Genomic DNA, 17791 nt, shown 5'->3' on the forward strand with positions numbered 1-17791 from the left:
GAAAAAGCCATCTCTTCCCTTTAAAGCCGAAGATAAAGTGATATTTTCTGTGCACAGTTAAAGAGGTTTCTGTTCTCGTTCTTACAGCCTCTGAACATGCTGACTTGACTTAACGGAGCCTTGGAAGCATATTATCTCCAGAGCACTTCTATCTCCAGAGCACAGGTGAGATAAATACCGTAAGGCACTCAGACAAAATAAAACGTAGGCCGTCTAGTCTATGAAAACGCCCGTAGTGACTCCATGCTGCAGTGCCGTGGCACGACAGCAGGAAATGTGCCGGTGTCGGACAAGACGAGTGACAGGTGGGTGTTGCAGACGCCTCAGCCGACGGCCCAAAAGGGTCCCACCTGCAGCCGGGGGCCGCACCGAGCTACAAGGAGCTTCTGGGAAGTCCATCGACGGCTCGGAGGGAGGCAGCTCCAGCCCCAGCTCGAGGTTTTTTGCAGGGCTGAGCTCAACCATCAGGGGGCACTCCCATTCCACTATGAGGGAAAGAACCGGAGAAAGGAGGAGAAGCAAGGCAGGCCCCTACCTCATACAGCAGCAGCAGCCATTACAGAGCTTCACAAGAAACTCTCCATACACAGAAACGGCAACCTATAGGTGCACCATCATCTCTGAAGCCACTCCACACGGTGACGTAAACACGATGCCGATGAGCAGATGGCTCAAAGAACGACTCAGTGGATGACATCAACGTCTCCCAGTTCTGTTATCTAATTTCTCCTAAATGCAGGTGTGGATAGTGAGCGGGCCAGCGGGGTGACCCACTGCTCAGAGCACCCTGCTGGGGTTAGATATCTTGTCTGGAGTAACTGTGCCACAGACACCATGTCTACTACCTCCACAGACGAGCAACCCTCCAGCTCCCCAGAGATCAGCATTACACTGCTACTTTGTCACCAGCAGCCACGTGGGGAGGACAATAACAGAGACAGAAAGATGAAAGAGTGAACCGGCCTAATTCTCGTAATGCTCCGGCATGGAAAATACAATTCATTTGACACTGATCAATACTGTTCTGCTTTAACATTCCTGTGTGATGCGGGCAAAGAAAAAGAAAATAAAGGCCAACGATGAATCTTAATCAATACGTTGGGAGTTCTTTTTCTAAACGCTCCACATTTGCCTAATTGCGTTTCTCTGTGGGGGTGACAGAAAAAAGGGGGTGTGCGAGGCACACAAACACTGCAGCAGTCTGTGTGTAGCTAACACGCAGTAGATGGAAGGGAGGTGATGGAGGAGGAGGAGGGTGGAGGGGGGGGCGTCTGATTGCTGTGAATGATGGGGGAGATGGTGTGTGTGTGTGTGTGTGTGTGTGTGGGTCGGGGGGGCCTTTTGTAGAGATCACAATAGTAGCAGGGAGTCCCAGGGCAGCGCACAGATGCCCAAGTGAGGCAGGCAGCTGCCCGGCCCGAGGTGAGAGGATACGGAGGGTGAGGGGGCTGGAGGGGTGAGGTGTGTGTGGGGGGGGGGGGGGGGGGGGGGGGGGGTCCAGACCCCTACAGCCCGTCTGCCTGCTTTCCAGCGCAGCGACGCCCCTCCCCTCCTAATGTCACACACACAGAACGTCTAGGGGGCGCTACCAAAGCAACCGACACCAGCAGGGAATTAACTGGGGAGAGGAAGGGGTGGGAGGAAAATAATAATAATAATAGAGGTTATTTCATAGAGTGAGAGTTAATTTCATTGTGGGGCCCGGTTTCATCCATCCAGGCTCAGCAGCACGTTCCAGCGAGAGCCGGAGAGAAAGCAGAGGACAAACAGTGCTGCAGTCAGCCACAGTCTTTGTGCTGCAAAACTAGCTCAGCCCAGCAGAAATGGAGGCAGAGGGGAGGGGCATGGGAGAGTGTGCGTGGAGTGAGTGAGCGCAGAGAGCAAAAGGGAGAGGGAGTGTTCTCTGTGTGTGTGTGTGTGTGTGTGTGTGTGTGTGTGTGTGTGTGTGTGTGTGTGTGTGTGTGTGTGTGTGTGTGTGTGTGTATGAGCTCACAAGAGCAAAACAGGGCATGGGTTTCAGAAAGGCTGAGAAACAATTCACTGAAGCAAATGCAAAACAACACACTGTCAGCAGATTGAATTTTCTCAAGTACATTAATTAAAAATCACAGAGGAAAGAAAAGGGTGAGACAGAGAGGGAGCAGGGGAGAGAAACAGACGAGCTGGGAGAAGGGAGGGAGGGGGTGAGAGCGAGCGAGTGAGAGGCAACCCTGGAATCTGAATAAGACATGTACACACAGGAAGCAAGGGCCCCAGAATAGCAACAGGAAACTGGCCCCGGACTCTGAATGGCGTCAGCGTCAGAGCCTTCGCAAAACAAGGCTGCGCTGCACAGCGTTATGAAAGCTGATTTACTGAGAGGAGAGAGAACGAGGAAGGGAAGAGGAGGAGGAGGAGGAGGGGAGGAGGAGGCGATGGAAAGAGAAAACGAGAATATAGGCAGAAAGAGGAACGAGAGAAAGAGGCAGAGTGTGAAATATATATATATATATATATATATATATATATATATATATATAAATAAAGGAGAGAAATGCAGCAAAAAAAAAACAGGGTGTAATATTGAGAAAGGCACGGAGGGGGTTGGGCTGGGTAGGAGAGAGGGAGAAAAGTGGGCCGGCCTTGTCAGGCTGATTGCTCCAGAGCTATGTCGCAAAAACAAGCTTAGCTGCAGCAGGAGAGCAGAGCTGGGCTGGGCTGAGCAGGGAATGGGGGTGGGGTGGGGGGGTGGAGACTCAGAGTTGATCAGCACCAAGACTGGAAGATCCCTCGGTTCCAGATCAGGAGGCTTGGCTCATAACATTAAAGGCCATTAAAGGGGGGTTGTTGTGATGTGGGTGTTCCCTTAGCTTTGCAAATGCACTCTGGATGAGACTGGATTCAGTCGAGGGTGGGGTCTACGGATCTACTGGTACATTTAAAAGAGGTGGGGAAACTACGAAGCATGAATGTATGCCTTTCATCATTAAAAACACCTCTTATCTACCATATATTATACTCAAGTTGTTAATTTAAAGTCAATAAAAAGGTACTGAGTCTCCTCCATTAGGACATTGTTTTAAGGCAAATATGCATCGGTTACTTTAAAGTACACAACGTAAACCCTGAAAAGATAAAGCCACTCTAGATGAAGCCTGTTATTTACAAAAGGCAAGATGAACATGAGGACGGGAGACGGAAAAACAAACTCGGGGCGTGAGTGTGTGGACAACATGTGACCTCTCTCTCTCTGTCGGTCTGTCTGGAGCACATTCAGACACGTCAGGAACCAGGAGCATCACAACCAGTGGGCGGTTCTGAGTGGGATTAGCCCCACAGTGGAGAAAAGGGTGTACAAAAGGAGAGGGAAGGTGGGAGGGACGTTGGTGGTGGTCTGGTAGTTTCGGGCTGACATGGAGAGGAAGTGTCACTTCCAGGAAGTATGAAAGCCGGACGGTGACAGCAAAAGACTGCTTTACGTCTGCTGAAGACACAATGGAGGAGGTGGGCCGGTTGTATCAGCGAGCTTTTCATACCAAAATATAACATAACTCTCTACACTGTATCGAGTGAGCGGTACCACATTGGTGTTGCTAACTTGAAGAATATTTCATCTCAAGCGATTAAGTATTGCACTTCCATGACGGACAGATTTCAAAAAGAATGGTGAAAATGTAAGAGTCAGACTCCACCAACACAGGATCCTACATTTCCCATAATGCAACTTTTAGAGTTTCTTTCACAAGACGCTTCTTTTCTTCTTAACGCAGGCTTTGTACCATGCTGCTACATATAAACTGGTTATTTTTTAAGCATAGAGAAATCGTTTATTATATTTACCGCTGTTCGTCCATTGCATGGACACATGTATGTTGATGTGTTGGGCTGCCTGTGAGTTTTGAAGCGGTGTCTATGGACTGGGGGTAAAGCTACAAATGAATTGCTTCTGTCTTCTGAATCTGAACTCCTCCTGAAGAGTAAATTCATTCATGTGTGAAATTGGCGGAGTGCCTCTTCAATCAGCAACTACGGTTATTCATTAAAGACTCTGTCGATAATGTGACACATTTGAAAGCGAAAAATACACAAAGAAAAAAAAAGTCTCCTCTTTCCTTCCTCTTGGCTCTTTAATCATTTCCTTTCCTAGAAATGACATTGTTGTGGTTAATCGTAAGACTCCACAGACTATTGCTCGTTGTGCAGTACTCACTTTAAGTTGCGTCTAGATTAGCATCAGCTACATAACTGCAAAGTGGAAAGAGGTTTCTATGAAGACAACAGCGGCTCCGGGGAACTGACAGAGTGCTAAATACTCAGCAGTTAAACTGCATTTGTGTCCTGGAGCCAGGAACCAGCTCAACCTGCTCAGCTAGTTCCACTATGGCTGCCTCTTCCTTCCCTCCCTCCTCCACCCATTATCCACGGCCCCTTTCTCAAGCTGAGTGCTGCTTTCCTACCTGCGCCTTGCAGCATGCGCTGAGCCTCCTGTACTCCTTTATTCCCACCTCGGCGGCGGCCTAACAGACGCTGGCTTTTAAAGCACCTGGCTCAAACAGACCCGTCTGTGCTCCGGATGAGGTGATGTCTGGCTGGCTCTGTAGCGAACGCTATTAAAGTAGCTTAAAGTAGCCGACTGGATCCGGATCCAAACGCATTCTGAGGCAGATTAAAAACAAACGCGGCTCTACAAATCGCTGCAGGTGCTTACAAAAATAAATGCCTTTACTCCATCGAAATTAAAACTGTAGATCCTGTCAGGTAATTTAGAAAACATGCTTCTTTGCTAGATGGGATGCAAATGTAAGATTGGACGACCAAACACTTCCTTTTTGAGAAGCGGTGCACATATTACGTATTCCCCAACATCTGTTGTGTTCATCAATGACTGCAATGAGCTGCTAATCAGGGTTACGTACCATTTCAATATTTATAAGCCAAATGCCAATAAAATTTCTGAGTGGAACATTAATAACCTAGTTTGAACGACAGTGTATTTTCCCCAACAAAAATTCTTCTTTTTATTTACCAAAATAAGTAAAAACTCCTCAAATGCATGTTTACTTTAGTCTTAAAACAAAGAAACGTGAGGCATTTACTTTGCCGAATAAAGCAGTCTAAAATCATCAAAATGTTAAAAATTATTAAAATTATTTAGACTGAAATAAGACTGAAGAAACAGATTAACAATGTGTACGGGAACCAACAAAAAAAAAAAGGTAACACTTAAAATGCTTTACTGCAGTAACAAAAGGCTCGCTGAAACATTTTGTGTGCAGGTACTTTAAATTGACTAGTTTACTAAATTCAGAGTAAAGTAAGTATCGAATGTAAAGATGCCTCAATGGTGCTGACGTCGTTGCAAATTTGGGGGAAGCACGTGGCCACACATTTGATGCCAACTTATGCTACTGGACAGTCTTTGGTAAAAACTTTAAGATAATGTGTTCAGAGTACAAGGACAGATATTCGACAGGATTAGGCTTGATGAAGCCACGGATCCTCTTCTTAACCAGCAAACAGCAACATCTCCGTCAGAAACTTCTTTCTACATTTTGTGCGGCGTAAGTGTAGTTATCAAAACAGCTTAATTTCCAGGCACAACAGATGCTGCTGATGCATATCTGCTCACAACACCTGTAGGAGTCAATTCAGCTGTTCTGACACAGGTTGTCGGGGTGCTAGCGCAGTGTGATCTCAACACAGCGTTGCCGAGGGGAGGAGGAGGAGGAGATCGGTTCATCTCCACCGCAGCCAGATTAATCTTACAGCCAATCACAAAGCTCCAATAGGGAATCCCCGAGAAGTCGGAGGGAAATAAATAAAAATAGCCCCGACCTGGCCTGCACGGCCAATGGCTGAGTCCACAGAGAGGTGTATAAATAAATAAGAGAAATAAATAAATGAGGAGGGAAACACATCCTGAGGGCATCCCCTACTGGCATAGACAGCCTCTCAGCATCTCCCACTCCAACCAATCACTCACACTATTTGAAGTTATTTGCTTCAATCCCGCGCCGCATCTCCCCCCTCCCTTACTCCCTCCCTCCCTCTCCTCACCGCCGACTCCGCTCTCTCACTTTCATTCTCTCTCATTAATGATCTCATTTCTCACTCTCCTTCCCCGAGGCCCAGAATGAGGTTAGCTGCGAAGTCTGACCTATAAACACTGCCATGGAAACTGCAACGTGTTCTAGCGAGACACCTCTTTAACAGGGAGGATGGGGGGGGGGGGGGTTCTCTCACCTTTATCTTAGCCAGAGGGCAATCAGACGGCAGATTTACTTCACTTCCAACAATCCCTTTCCTGGCAGAAATGTGTTTTTTTTTCCAGGCCTGCACTGCTTGAACAGGCTTTGCTCACTCTCGGCATCAGCTTGTTGTGTGTGTGCTGCAGTCAGAGGCAGCAGAGAAGGGGGTCCAAATTTAAAGTGATTACTGCGATGAATATCCAGATCATTGGGTCAAAAACATAGGACGCTAATTGGTGAAAAATATTTACAGTATTTTAGGGTTAAGTTGGAATTTTAGGCTCCGAACGCGTCAGCGATTCAGCGGGCATGTCAACAGGATGGTAAACAAAGCTGGCAATCCACCAGTGTCTGCAGTCCAAAGTACTGAAGATTGACCCTCGACACCCACTGTAGTTACAGCTCTTAAAAAGCATAAAACGTCACATCGCATTGCTCTGAATAGGTGGTGAAGATGAGTGAACGTGTTTGGTATTCAACCAATTGCCCAGTGGGCCCAATAATCAACATTTGTGTGTTGTTTTTCACTGAGACTTTGGTTTGTGACGGTTACTCGTACTGCTGCAGAGTGATGTTCCCCGGGTGACAGGTGATGTCATCTGAATCGAATCAACTGAACAATTTATTGTTATTTTTGTTGTTTTCGTGACCCTAAGAATCAGACTTAACGTGAGATTCTAACGGTGTATTTTAGACATGCAGAGATGTATCGGCTGATATTTGCCTCAATGACATGAGATGACATTCGCTGACGGCAGTGCACACTGTTGTGTCGTGTCAATGTTGCCCTGGCGAAACGTTGTGTTGTATATTTCAGGGTTTGACTCTGAAAACAGTATGAAGCATATTCAGCTGCTGATTTGGAGAAGAAGCCACTGGCTCCATACGAATCTGGCAGAGAAGCTCGGCCTTTTAAAGAAAATCATGCAAGTAGGCCAACGAGGCCAATTTCTATGTCGTTAAGAGGTCCGTTCATGTTCCAGCCAAGTGTGCGCTTAATGGAAACACAAGAACGTTGTGTTCTGTATGAAAAACCCAAGAGGCGAAAGATAGCCCAAGTTTATATTTATTGATTGTCATTATTAAATCATTTATTGTTTGTTGGGCTACGCAAGTTCTGAGAAAGTCTGCTCTTTGAGTAGGTAGTTGTACAGCAAGTAAAAATGCATTTTAAGCAGATATCTTTTTGTTTTTAAAGGATTTTATGTAAAATGAGGTTGTATTAAAGGTGTATGTATACGATTTAATTTGTGCTCATTTAAAGATAGTGTAACTTTTCATAATCTCTTGGTTCTCTTGGCACAAACGGTGGAATAAATAACAACAAAAACAAACAACGACAACCGCAATCCGCCAAATATATTATTTCTAACATCGTATCGGCCCAGAATTTCACAATCGGTGCCTTCCGAGTGTACGTCGTGTTCCTGTAATGTGGATGGATTTGTAGAAGTATCGTCTTTTCTGGCCATGGCTGAATGAGAACTCTGTTACCAACTGGTCAAGATTAAAAACAACGCAGAAATGTCTGGTTGTAAATTTCAGTGGGATCTTTGGGATCATGAAACCCAGCGACAATGAGCACAAGTCAGACGCTAGAGGATGAGACGGAGGGCTCACCGGCAGACTGGAGGGCCGGCCCTGCATGCTGTCTTCTTGACTGCTCTTGTTGGAAGCCATGGGCTGGTTGGAAGGAGGAGCGCTGGACTGGGAGCTAAAGGAATCCTGGGAGAGTTCCTGATTATGGGGACAAGAAGTAGATCAAAACAATGGTTTTCAAACGTGAAAAAAAAAACAGTCTTCACTGCTCATTGGCTCTTTGCAAAGTACAGCAGTACCACAGATCTCCACTGGGCTGGTTAAACAGAGTGTGTCGTGCCATGAGCAACACTCACTCGTGGCTTCATCTTCATTTTATGTTGTATCACCAACACTCTAAAACAAACAGCAAAGCTCCGCTCGCATACAACTTGGACCAGTTAAGTTATGGACAACTAAGGGCATAATGAGCTTAACTGTCTATTACACAACAAAGTCAAATACAAACAAAAAGAGCATGAGGAGAGACAGGGATGCGTTCACTGTGAAGCAGCCACAGACAGTTTGCAGTAACATCGCAGCCTGGATGCATCCTTACAGTACTGATGAAGTGCAGCAAACACAAAGAGCATGCTCAGCAACCTCCTGCTACAAACAGTAACTGAAACACAGACGGGCCCCGTGTTACCTGTGGAGGAGGAGGGAACCTCTGATATGGTGACTGCTGTTGTTGTGGTGGTGGTTGCTGCAGTGGAGGAGTCTGGGAGTACGGTGAAGATTGACCCTGCTGGCCGTGACCCGGAGGTTGCTGGGCTTGAGGAGATGGACCTCCTGGTTGTTGTTGCTGCTGTTGTTGTTGTTGTTGCTGCTGCTGCTGCTGCTGTTGTTGTTGTTGTTGCGGAGGTCCTTGCTGCGGCTGCGGGGTTTGCTGCTGTGGCGGCTGCCCCGGTCCAGGGGGTTGTTGATAGCCAGGCTGGCCCTGAGGGCCAGGAGGGCCCTGAGGACCCTGCTGACTTTGGGGACCTGGTCCCTGCTGCGGTTGAGGCTGCTGCTGGGGGGAGACGTAGGGCGGCTGCCCCGGCTGAGACTGTGGGGGCTGGCTGTAGGGAGGCTGGCCTGGAGGACCACCGTGTGGACCTTGGGATTGTTGGTAGGGGGCTCCCGGCTGCCCGTGTTGGCCAGAAGGCTGCGAAGGGTGGCCCTGTTGGGGGTAGGGTGCTCCAGAGCTGCCCTGGGGTTGACCAGAGTACGGAGGCTGTTGCTGGCCAGGGTGGGGGGGGGCGCCGTGCTGACCGTAGTAGCCCTGGCTCTGCTGGCTGTAGCCACCAGGCCCCTGTTGTCCATAACCCGACATCTAGATGTGAAAACAGAAAAGATTGGTCAAGAGCAACACTGGATATGCGAATCAATATAACCCAGCAGAGTTGAATGGGCTCTGAAGATAAACACCTTTACTACAAGTTTACTATCCTGAGCCTCTCTGTGGAAGACCAATCACTACCTGAATACAGGTAATTTAACCCTTTAAAAACATATAAAAATAACCCAATATCCTCAGTAACTTCTTTGATTTGTCTTTTTTCTCAGCGGAGTAATCGGAGCATCTCTCCCTCTCACTCACAGATTAAAAGCGAGAGACAACTGTTCGGTCCGTAAGATGAGAGTGTGTTCCTCGCTATAACCTCATCATTCCAAAGAGTGGGAATTCAGGCGCGTATCGCTTCAAATTACAGCTGTGAAAATAAAAAATTGAGTTCTGACTTCATGTCCTTGAACTTCAATATGAGGCTTTTCATATTCTACCAGGAAAAGCCTTTTCAAAACAGCAATTTTGTTTCATTACCCTCAAGGAGCATGGAAGGAGAAAGCGCTGACCTTGTGAGGAAACACGTGTTATTTATGTATTTTGCTGGTGGTTTGTTCTCATCTCCTCGAGAATTCAAAGAAAGTACGAGACAGCGTTCGCCACACATTTAAAACAACGTGAAGTGGCTGTGTGTTGTATCTGTCTGACAAAAGGAGGGAAGCCGTTTTCTTCTCTGCAGGGCACTTATCGAGTCCACGGTCAGACACCAGGCAGGCCAGTATGAGATAATCACACCACACAATGGGCACGAGACCACAGACGGCGAACGAGGAAGAAAAGGCTTCACTCGACGGGATTCCCTGCATGCATTTGTCTGTTAAGACGGACTGGCTGGCTCAGAGGGTTCAAGGGTCTCATTCATAGCCAGGAGTAAGTAGCTACGGCAAAACTATGTTTTGCTGGTTTTTCAATTGGACGACGCTGTCGGAAAGTGCTGCCCGCTGTGCAAAGTTTTACTTTTGAGTGAGAAAACGAGCCCGACGGTGAAAAATTGACGGCTTGCTCTCTCCCGAGTCTGTTCGTCTGAGAGGCGCTTCTTCAGTTTTTGGTTCCAGGTGGAAAAGATGCTCCATTTGTATTGTTTTGTTGGGCTCTCCAAATAACGGTGTTGCTTGTATCATGTGGATCAATAGGGGGTGTGAGTCGTCTATTCTGATTCTAAATATGAAACACAAGCAGCTCGTTAGTCTTTTTTAGTGTAAAAACTGAACTATTTCTTGGTCAGTAGAAATATCGTTGGACAGAACCGGGTTAGCAGTTTCTCCTGTTTCCATTCTATGCTAAGCTCACCGTCTTGTAGCTCATCCGGCTCTTCGCATGTAAGGAATAAACGTATTTCCCAAAATGCCAAACTAAAGCTTTGTGTACAGCTACATCCATCAGCTCCTCCTCTAGCTAACAGCATGATATACATTTATTTAAAAATAAATGTATACGTCAACGCTTCCTTTCCAGACTGGACTGATTACACCTCAACATACCCAGATCTTGAGTCCTCATACCTCCCCGTGCACGACTTTCTATGAGTCTGCTCCATTGATGAAGTCACTTCGTCGTCTCTCTTCTACCATTTCCTCCATTCCTGTCGCAGCAGTCACTGACCAGATAAACGCTCTACTGCCTCAACTAACAGGAATATAAACATTCTTATTAACTTGTGGGCTGGAGTTCAAACCATGCCCCCGCATCATGACTTAGTACCACAGACTCTCTAAACGGCTTCATCAAACGTCCTCCCCTGAGGCAATATTTGGGCATTTTAACGCTCATGTTGGCTTTTAAGCTGCGAGTACTTACAATGGTCGTGGTTGACGTTTATTATAGTACGTTAATGTTCGTAATGATGAATTTTGGGGAGTAGCTTTGGAAAAAGGCCTGAAATGGTGGCGACTTTGGGCAACACTGGGCTGGGATGTTTTTCGGTCGATTCTTAAAATCTAGCTGACTCTTGCCGTTCTCTCTAATGTTGCCTACCCGAGCTTTAAGATAGGGAAATTAACAGACAATCTTATCAATAAATGTCAGCAGAATTCACAGATTTTGCCAAAAGAAAACTTCTTATCTGCACAATGACTTGGTGAATAGCCTTCAAAAGACGGCAGAAATCTGAAATCACTGCGATGAAGCGGTGATTGAAGACGTCCCGCCGCGTAGAAATGTCGTATTTGGCCTTTTAAAGTCAATCTGCAGCTTCACAGAGAAGTTGCGCAAGGTTTCGTGGACGGTCGTCTAAACGTATCATCACTGACCTGCTGTCCGTACTGCATGCCGCCCATAGCTCCAGGTGTCCGGTTCTGCATCGCCATAGGGTACCTCTGAGGGCCCGGAGGTCCGTAGCCCTGCCCTGGGTAGGAGCCTCCCTGCTGGGGCCCGGGCCCTGTGGGAGCCCCTGGCTGCTGCGAGTAGGGGTTGGGTCCTCCGTAAGACTGCCCGCGCATCTTCCCGACCTGGTCCATTGGGCTTGGAGGCTGGAGGACACACAGACAGTTTCACTGAATTAAAACAGTGGATAATTCTGTCTTTGAGCTGTATGGAAAGAGATGACTCTCTCATGATGTAACAGATACTGTTCAGTTCTGTTGTTATTTTGTGGATTTTCCTGAAAAGGCATTACTCAGCAATGAACACAAATGAAGCATCATCTCGTAAACCAGTCACAGTATAAACACGCAAGTATGGAACAAAAAAGTAGAAAGAGGTAAACTAAAACACACAGTAGTGGATTTACTTTCCTACTAGAAAAGGGAAAAAATTGGCCATGAATGAATGAGCCCACTACATACGCCAGGAGCATTTCCCTGCCCAGCAGATCATTGTGCCAGTGGGTGGATACTGTTACGGCGGAGACGTCGCGGAAGGTTTCTATGAAAATAAAGCTTAAGGAAGTGGAAGTGTCTGCGGTGGCTGGAGCTGGCCCACCCCCTCAGCTGGAGCCACGTCAGGACAGAGGCAGGGGCGGTGGTGGGGGGAGGGGGGGGGGGGCTGACCGTGGCCCGGCTTGGACTCGGGGAGATCCACATGGTCCGGGCCAGACGGACTTTCTGGCTGGAGAGCAGAGCGAGAGAAGGGCGGGTTCATAACGCGGTAGCCTCGCCTGTCAACAGCTGGAGTGTCCAATGCTGTGTGTGTGTGTGTGTGTGTGTGTGTGTGTGTACATAAGAGACGAGCTTGGTGGAATCCCCCCCCAAAACACAACACCCCTCCGGTGTACCAAAAAAAGAAATACGATTTTTAAAAAATGGAGCTATGATGTACTGGTCATCCCCTAGAAATAATAAACAAAATTAAATCCAGGGCTGCGAGTTGGTGTCTGCCTGGTTGGCACAATGTGATGCCATCCACTCATCCCACCGCTGGCAGCCTGTGTGTTCCCGTCAAACACACCGCAGCGGCGTCCGAAAGTACGCGCCACAATGGGGGTCTTTGAAGTAGCAACACCTCCTGGCCTGCTGACCTCGGGCAGCAGACACAAAGCTTTCATTGCTTCCCACGGTTATTAATCCGTGTGTGTTTCCTCCCCCCCACCCAAAAAAAAAAACCTCTTTCCCTTGGTTAAGGGAGACAACCACCAGGGCTATTTATAGCCAGCGAGACGGAGAGGGCAGCCTGCCGAAAATGTAACAGGTCCCAGCTGCACTGCTGTTTGAACCCGGGCCAGGCCTTGCTCTTCCTGGGCTTTAATAAAGCAGCAGGCTTTGGCACTCTATGAATGACAGTGCTGCAATGAGAGAGGAGGAGGTCAGGTGGGGGTGGCTCAGCAGGAGAGCGTGTGTGTGAAAATATATATGTGTGTGTGTGTGTGTGGGGGGGGACTGTAGGTGTTGAGGGAGGGTGGGTGGTGGGGGGGGGGGGGGGGGGGGGAATCAACAGGCTGTCAAGGCGGTCAACCAGCATTATCCAAGACAACATATTCCACTCCAGGTTTTCCCTCTAGCCTCCCCCAGGCCACAGTCTCCTGAGCTCCTCCAGGTTCAGGAAAGTATGTGTGTGTGTGTGTGCGCGTGTTATGTTGTGTGTGTAGCGGAAAGGAGGGAAAGGGGGGGGGGGGGTGTTACTACGCTCCCTAGGGTCATTACCAACTGCACCGTGGGGGGGGCGAGAGAGAGGTAACAGGCCCCAGTGGGCACTCTGCTGTGACCCCTAATGCACTTTTAACCCCAGTCTGCAAGGAAGGACACCCCCCCACCTGACATGTTGCCGTCATGCGAGTCCACACAACACACTGCTGAGACTAAAGATGACTGGTGAAGCAGACACCGTCGTGCTGCTGGTTTCAAAATCCATTTCAAAAACAGGTGTATTTGTCCAATTACGGCAATAACAATAAAACCATCTCATTCCACACAAACAAACTCCTCACTGGATAGAGACGCGCTGTAGCTCACGCTGTAGCTCTTTTCCTAATGAGCTGCTTAACGCAGTTAGCCGGAGCCTCTTGTGTCATCTGTAAAGTGTGCAAGCGAGGCCTGAATCGCCCGCTTTACATCCCCTGATCCACATGTAAAATGACTGGTGTGCTTTAGCAACACTAAAAAGGTCAAATCTATTTCTCATTTAGACAAAAAAACAATAAAATCATCATAAAACAATCAACCTTCTTCCCTCACCAAATTTCAGTCGATTTTTCGCCAGCGGTGAGGACATTTCTTCACCGGCCCGTGCGCCCGCTTTTCCATCAAGAAGCCTGACAGCTCAGAGCTGGAGAGTACAGCTGGACTACAATCAGGGTCTCCAGCTCCCAGAGCCACGTGGAGAGTCAGTGCTGACGATCCCCAAAACAAACCACTTTGTTACTCTCTCATGTCCCACTCAACAGCCACTCTAAAGATGGAGATAGTAGTCATGTGACAAGGTGATCAGATTGGGGAAAATAAATAATGTAGCCACTAATATTCAAAAGAACTAAAACTTTTTCTATTTAACCGCAACAATTCAGCAATACCTGCCTATATTATGTCCAATATCATGTAAAAACGTGTCGCAATAGCTTTAAAAGTTTGTACTCTGCAGCCCAGCATAAAACCTGGGAATGCAGGAAGTTAAACCAGCACCAGAGGTCTTGTTTTTACTCCTCGACCTTATTCGATCATGTTAACACGTCCGCGTGCTGCAGGCTGGGATACAGCTGTAGGTCTACTGCTCGGGCCTTCATTGATCTGTTTACCTGCATCTTCCTCCCGTTGCTTACGTCCACATCTGACACACCGTTACACATCCTCCAAGATCCCAGAGAGCTTTGGCTGAAGTGTGTGTTTTAACCATACTTGAACAACACGGGACACACTGCATGTGTTTCCAAACAAAACTGCCCAACGGAGATGCGATTACATACTTTCTGTCCGTTGATTTTCATTTGAAGACCGATCGATCTAGTTGTCCATATACCATTAGCATTATGGCTACCGCTAGCAGCCTGGCTACCGTCACTGTCCACAGCAAGAAACCAGCATAAAACAATCAGTAGCGTTATTAACTATGCAGGTAACACTAGAGTCAACGTCAACATTACTACGCTTGTACCACAGTCTAACAGTTCTGCTACCTGGGTGTAGCTAACGTTGCTGTAAGCTATTTGGTTAACTTACAAGGAAAAGGTTGAAAATATCTCGTGTAGTTTTCATAAAACTCATTTCACTTGTTCTTCAAATCTGAACAAGTCATGTCAGCATCTCAATATGTACATGTGTGTCGTCACAGGCCAAAGCGTGCAATGTGTTATGCCAATAAAGGCCCAACATGGTACTTTATGTTTGCTCACCAAATTTAAACGTTGCAGTGTAATTTGTCCTAAATCATAGTATAAACATTTCCAGAATATGAATATTACTTATTGTGTATATCATTATAAAATGCATGCGACTAAAAAATAAAAGTCTGTAGTTATGATGTGTCGGGAGATTTCCAGACATAATTTTTTTTCCTAAAAGGCCAAAATATTCCCGACATGTCGCCTCGTTCACACGACACAGCTTTATTTATCACAAACTTTCCACAGACGGCAACGTCGTCTCAAATATGCACGCTGGTTGGCAACTCACCCCTCTCTCTCGCCCTCTCTCATCTAATCAATTTCTGGAGGAAACTCTTCCCCTCCCTACTCCATAAAAAATAAATAAATAAATAACCACAATTAGCACATGGCTAATCTGCATAAAGGAAAAGCCAGAGCACTCTTGTCAGGAGAGGTTGAACGGAGTATAATGTGTCATGACTGGGCTGCTGGTGGATATTGCAACTATTCAAAACTGTGTGCGTTGGGGGGGGGGGGGGGGGGGGGTTGGAGCAGTGCCTGAGAGCAGATGGACCAGGGGGGGAGACGGACGGACGATAAACAACTGCTGCTAATTTAATCCGCCACACGGCCACATGGCCTCGGCGCGCACACACACCATTGTTCTGCGTTAAAGCCCTTTGACACGCAACACACACATATACCCGCTCTAACACACGCCGACCGAGGCTGACCGAGGCCGCCCTCGTACGGTGGCGGAGTCTCACACACACACACACACACACATCACATGTAAAAGAGGGACAGGATGTCCTGTCACTTGACCACTAATGTCAACTTAAGGGGTGAGATGTGTGTGTCGGAGAGCAAGTGAAAGTGAACCTTGGGACCTTTTTTGTTTTGTTTACCAGTTTACTTCATGTCACTGTCCAGTGTGACCAGTCTGTCCCTGTTCATGCTGACAAGTTTATCTCAAGACTTTGAAGTAGACTCACTTTAACGTCAATGTACTGTAGATACTCGTCACAGACGAGGACAAGAAATGTCTGACTAGATTCTCTCAAACATTTTATGTTTTTGCTTTAAAACAGACTTTATATCATACTTTATTATCAAAATGGTACTTTTCTGTTGGTTGACTGTTCTAGTGCTCTTCTTTACTTATTCTTTGATCAGATGGTTCCTGACTTCAATCGAAACTTCGCCAATTTAAGATTATATTTTATTAAGCCACGGTTGTTGCATGGCTAAATAAAAACTCAAATCTGTATTACTGTGTTTAGACAACATTTAACGTTGAAGAAGGTTGGCTTTTTTGATTAATAATTTAAAAAAACACATTGTTTCTTCAAAGTTGAATCTAAACAGTATTGATTTGATTCCAGAACTCCGGTATTACAGCAGCACTCGTGTTGATTTGTTACCAGAACTTAAGAGAGCCGTGTGCAAAAGGGATTGAGTGCCACCCGTCAATTTTACACTTCAGCACCGACGGGCCATCTTTACCAACTTCTTCATAACGAAGAACCAATTAATTTTACTTTAGCAATTACATACTGTTCACATTGAGTGAGTATTTTCATGAATAATAACCACACCAACATGCACGAAGCCAACACACGCTTCCTGCTCACAGCATTACAACAATCTATAGACTACTGGATACAATCTGCTTTTAAAGAAAGTTCAAGTATAACTGTAGCCAGGTAAAGATCTGTACTAGAGTACAGTAATAGAGTAGCGTACGAGAGATATGTACTAGAGTACTAGAGTTCTGAGCTAGAGTACAGTACTAGAGATCTGTACTAGAGTACAGTAATAGAGTAGCGTACGAGAGATATGTACTAGAGTACTAGAGTTCTGAGCTAGAGTACAGTACTAGAGATCTGTACTAGAGTACAGTAATAGAGTAGCGTACGAGATATATATACTAGAGTACTAGAGTCCTGAGCTAGAGTACTAGAGATCTGTACTAGAGTACAGTACAGTACTAGAGTACAGCACTATAGTTCTGAGCTAGAGTACATTACTAGAGTACAGTACTAGATATCTGAGCTGGAGTAAACAAGACGCTATGAGGAAAAACAGCCATCTTCTCAATTAAGCAATTAGTCTGCGTTCCCGCTGCATCAATCTGAGAAGTTACAACTCTCAGCCGACCGCAGCATGACTCTGGATAACAGCAGGGTGGGCCTATGTTGGGTTAGGGGGGGGGGGGGGGGGGGGGGGGGGGGGGGGGGTCCTTCACCTGCTGGTGCTATCATCCACACCGAGCAGAGGAAACATCACCTTACTCACCCAGATGTTCATCCAGCTGTTCCAAGGAATTCAAAAGATGTTCAGGGAGGAGCGGGGAAAGAAAGAGGGAACTCACACACTGATGACAAAATCATCTTTCACATCTCAGAGAGATGAGGGAGGAACCGAGGCCATCGCAGGTTAATAAGAACAACAGAAACATCATCAAACAGACGAGCGTTAAAAAACGCTATTATTTAAAGATGGCAAACAAGGCTGCTGAAATGGTCCTTTGCATCTCTGAGCACCTTATTCCCCAAAAACAAGCAGCCAAAAAGGTGGTCGTCACATCTTTTAGAGATGTTCCTAGATCTGGTTAGAATAAGTTGATGGCAGAGGAATTTTAGAAAACCTTGAAAGGATTTTTATAGCTTTCATTTTTCACGGACATTAGAGAAACAGATAACATGTCTACAAAAACCTTTGCTCCGGTTGAAAAACAGTGTAGTTTGTCAAAAGAAACTGGAGCAAACTCCATCCACGAAGGAATGTTGAGAGATACGGTGAAAGTTCCCCCTCAGGGAAAGGACCTCTTTGCCTAACTTTCGTGCTCATAACATTTGACCCAGACCAGGGGCCAAATGTCAGACTATCTTGACATCAGCTGTTTTCATTTTGACCGCTCTCTCT

The 17791-nt window shown here is 46.6% G+C and overlaps 1 protein-coding gene across 2 annotated transcripts in view; it reads right to left on the reverse strand.

Annotated features, from left to right (window-relative positions):
- arid1ab (AT-rich interactive domain 1Ab) overlaps window positions 1-17791 on the reverse strand; it is a 45045-nt gene that overhangs the window by 17013 nt on the left and 10241 nt on the right. For both annotated transcript variants that reach the window (XM_079288733.1, XM_079288732.1), the window contains exons 2-4: window positions 11382-11600; window positions 8455-9120; window positions 7848-7964 (exon numbers count right to left, since the gene is read on the reverse strand). In XM_079288733.1, the coding sequence (XP_079144859.1) occupies window positions 7848-7964; window positions 8455-9120; window positions 11382-11600 (1002 nt within the window). The remainder of the gene's footprint in view (window positions 1-7847; window positions 7965-8454; window positions 9121-11381; window positions 11601-17791) is intronic.

This window comes from Melanostigma gelatinosum, assembly GCF_949748355.1.
Source record: "Melanostigma gelatinosum genome assembly, chromosome: 17".
Taxonomy (NCBI): Eukaryota; Metazoa; Chordata; class Actinopteri; order Perciformes; family Zoarcidae; genus Melanostigma; species Melanostigma gelatinosum.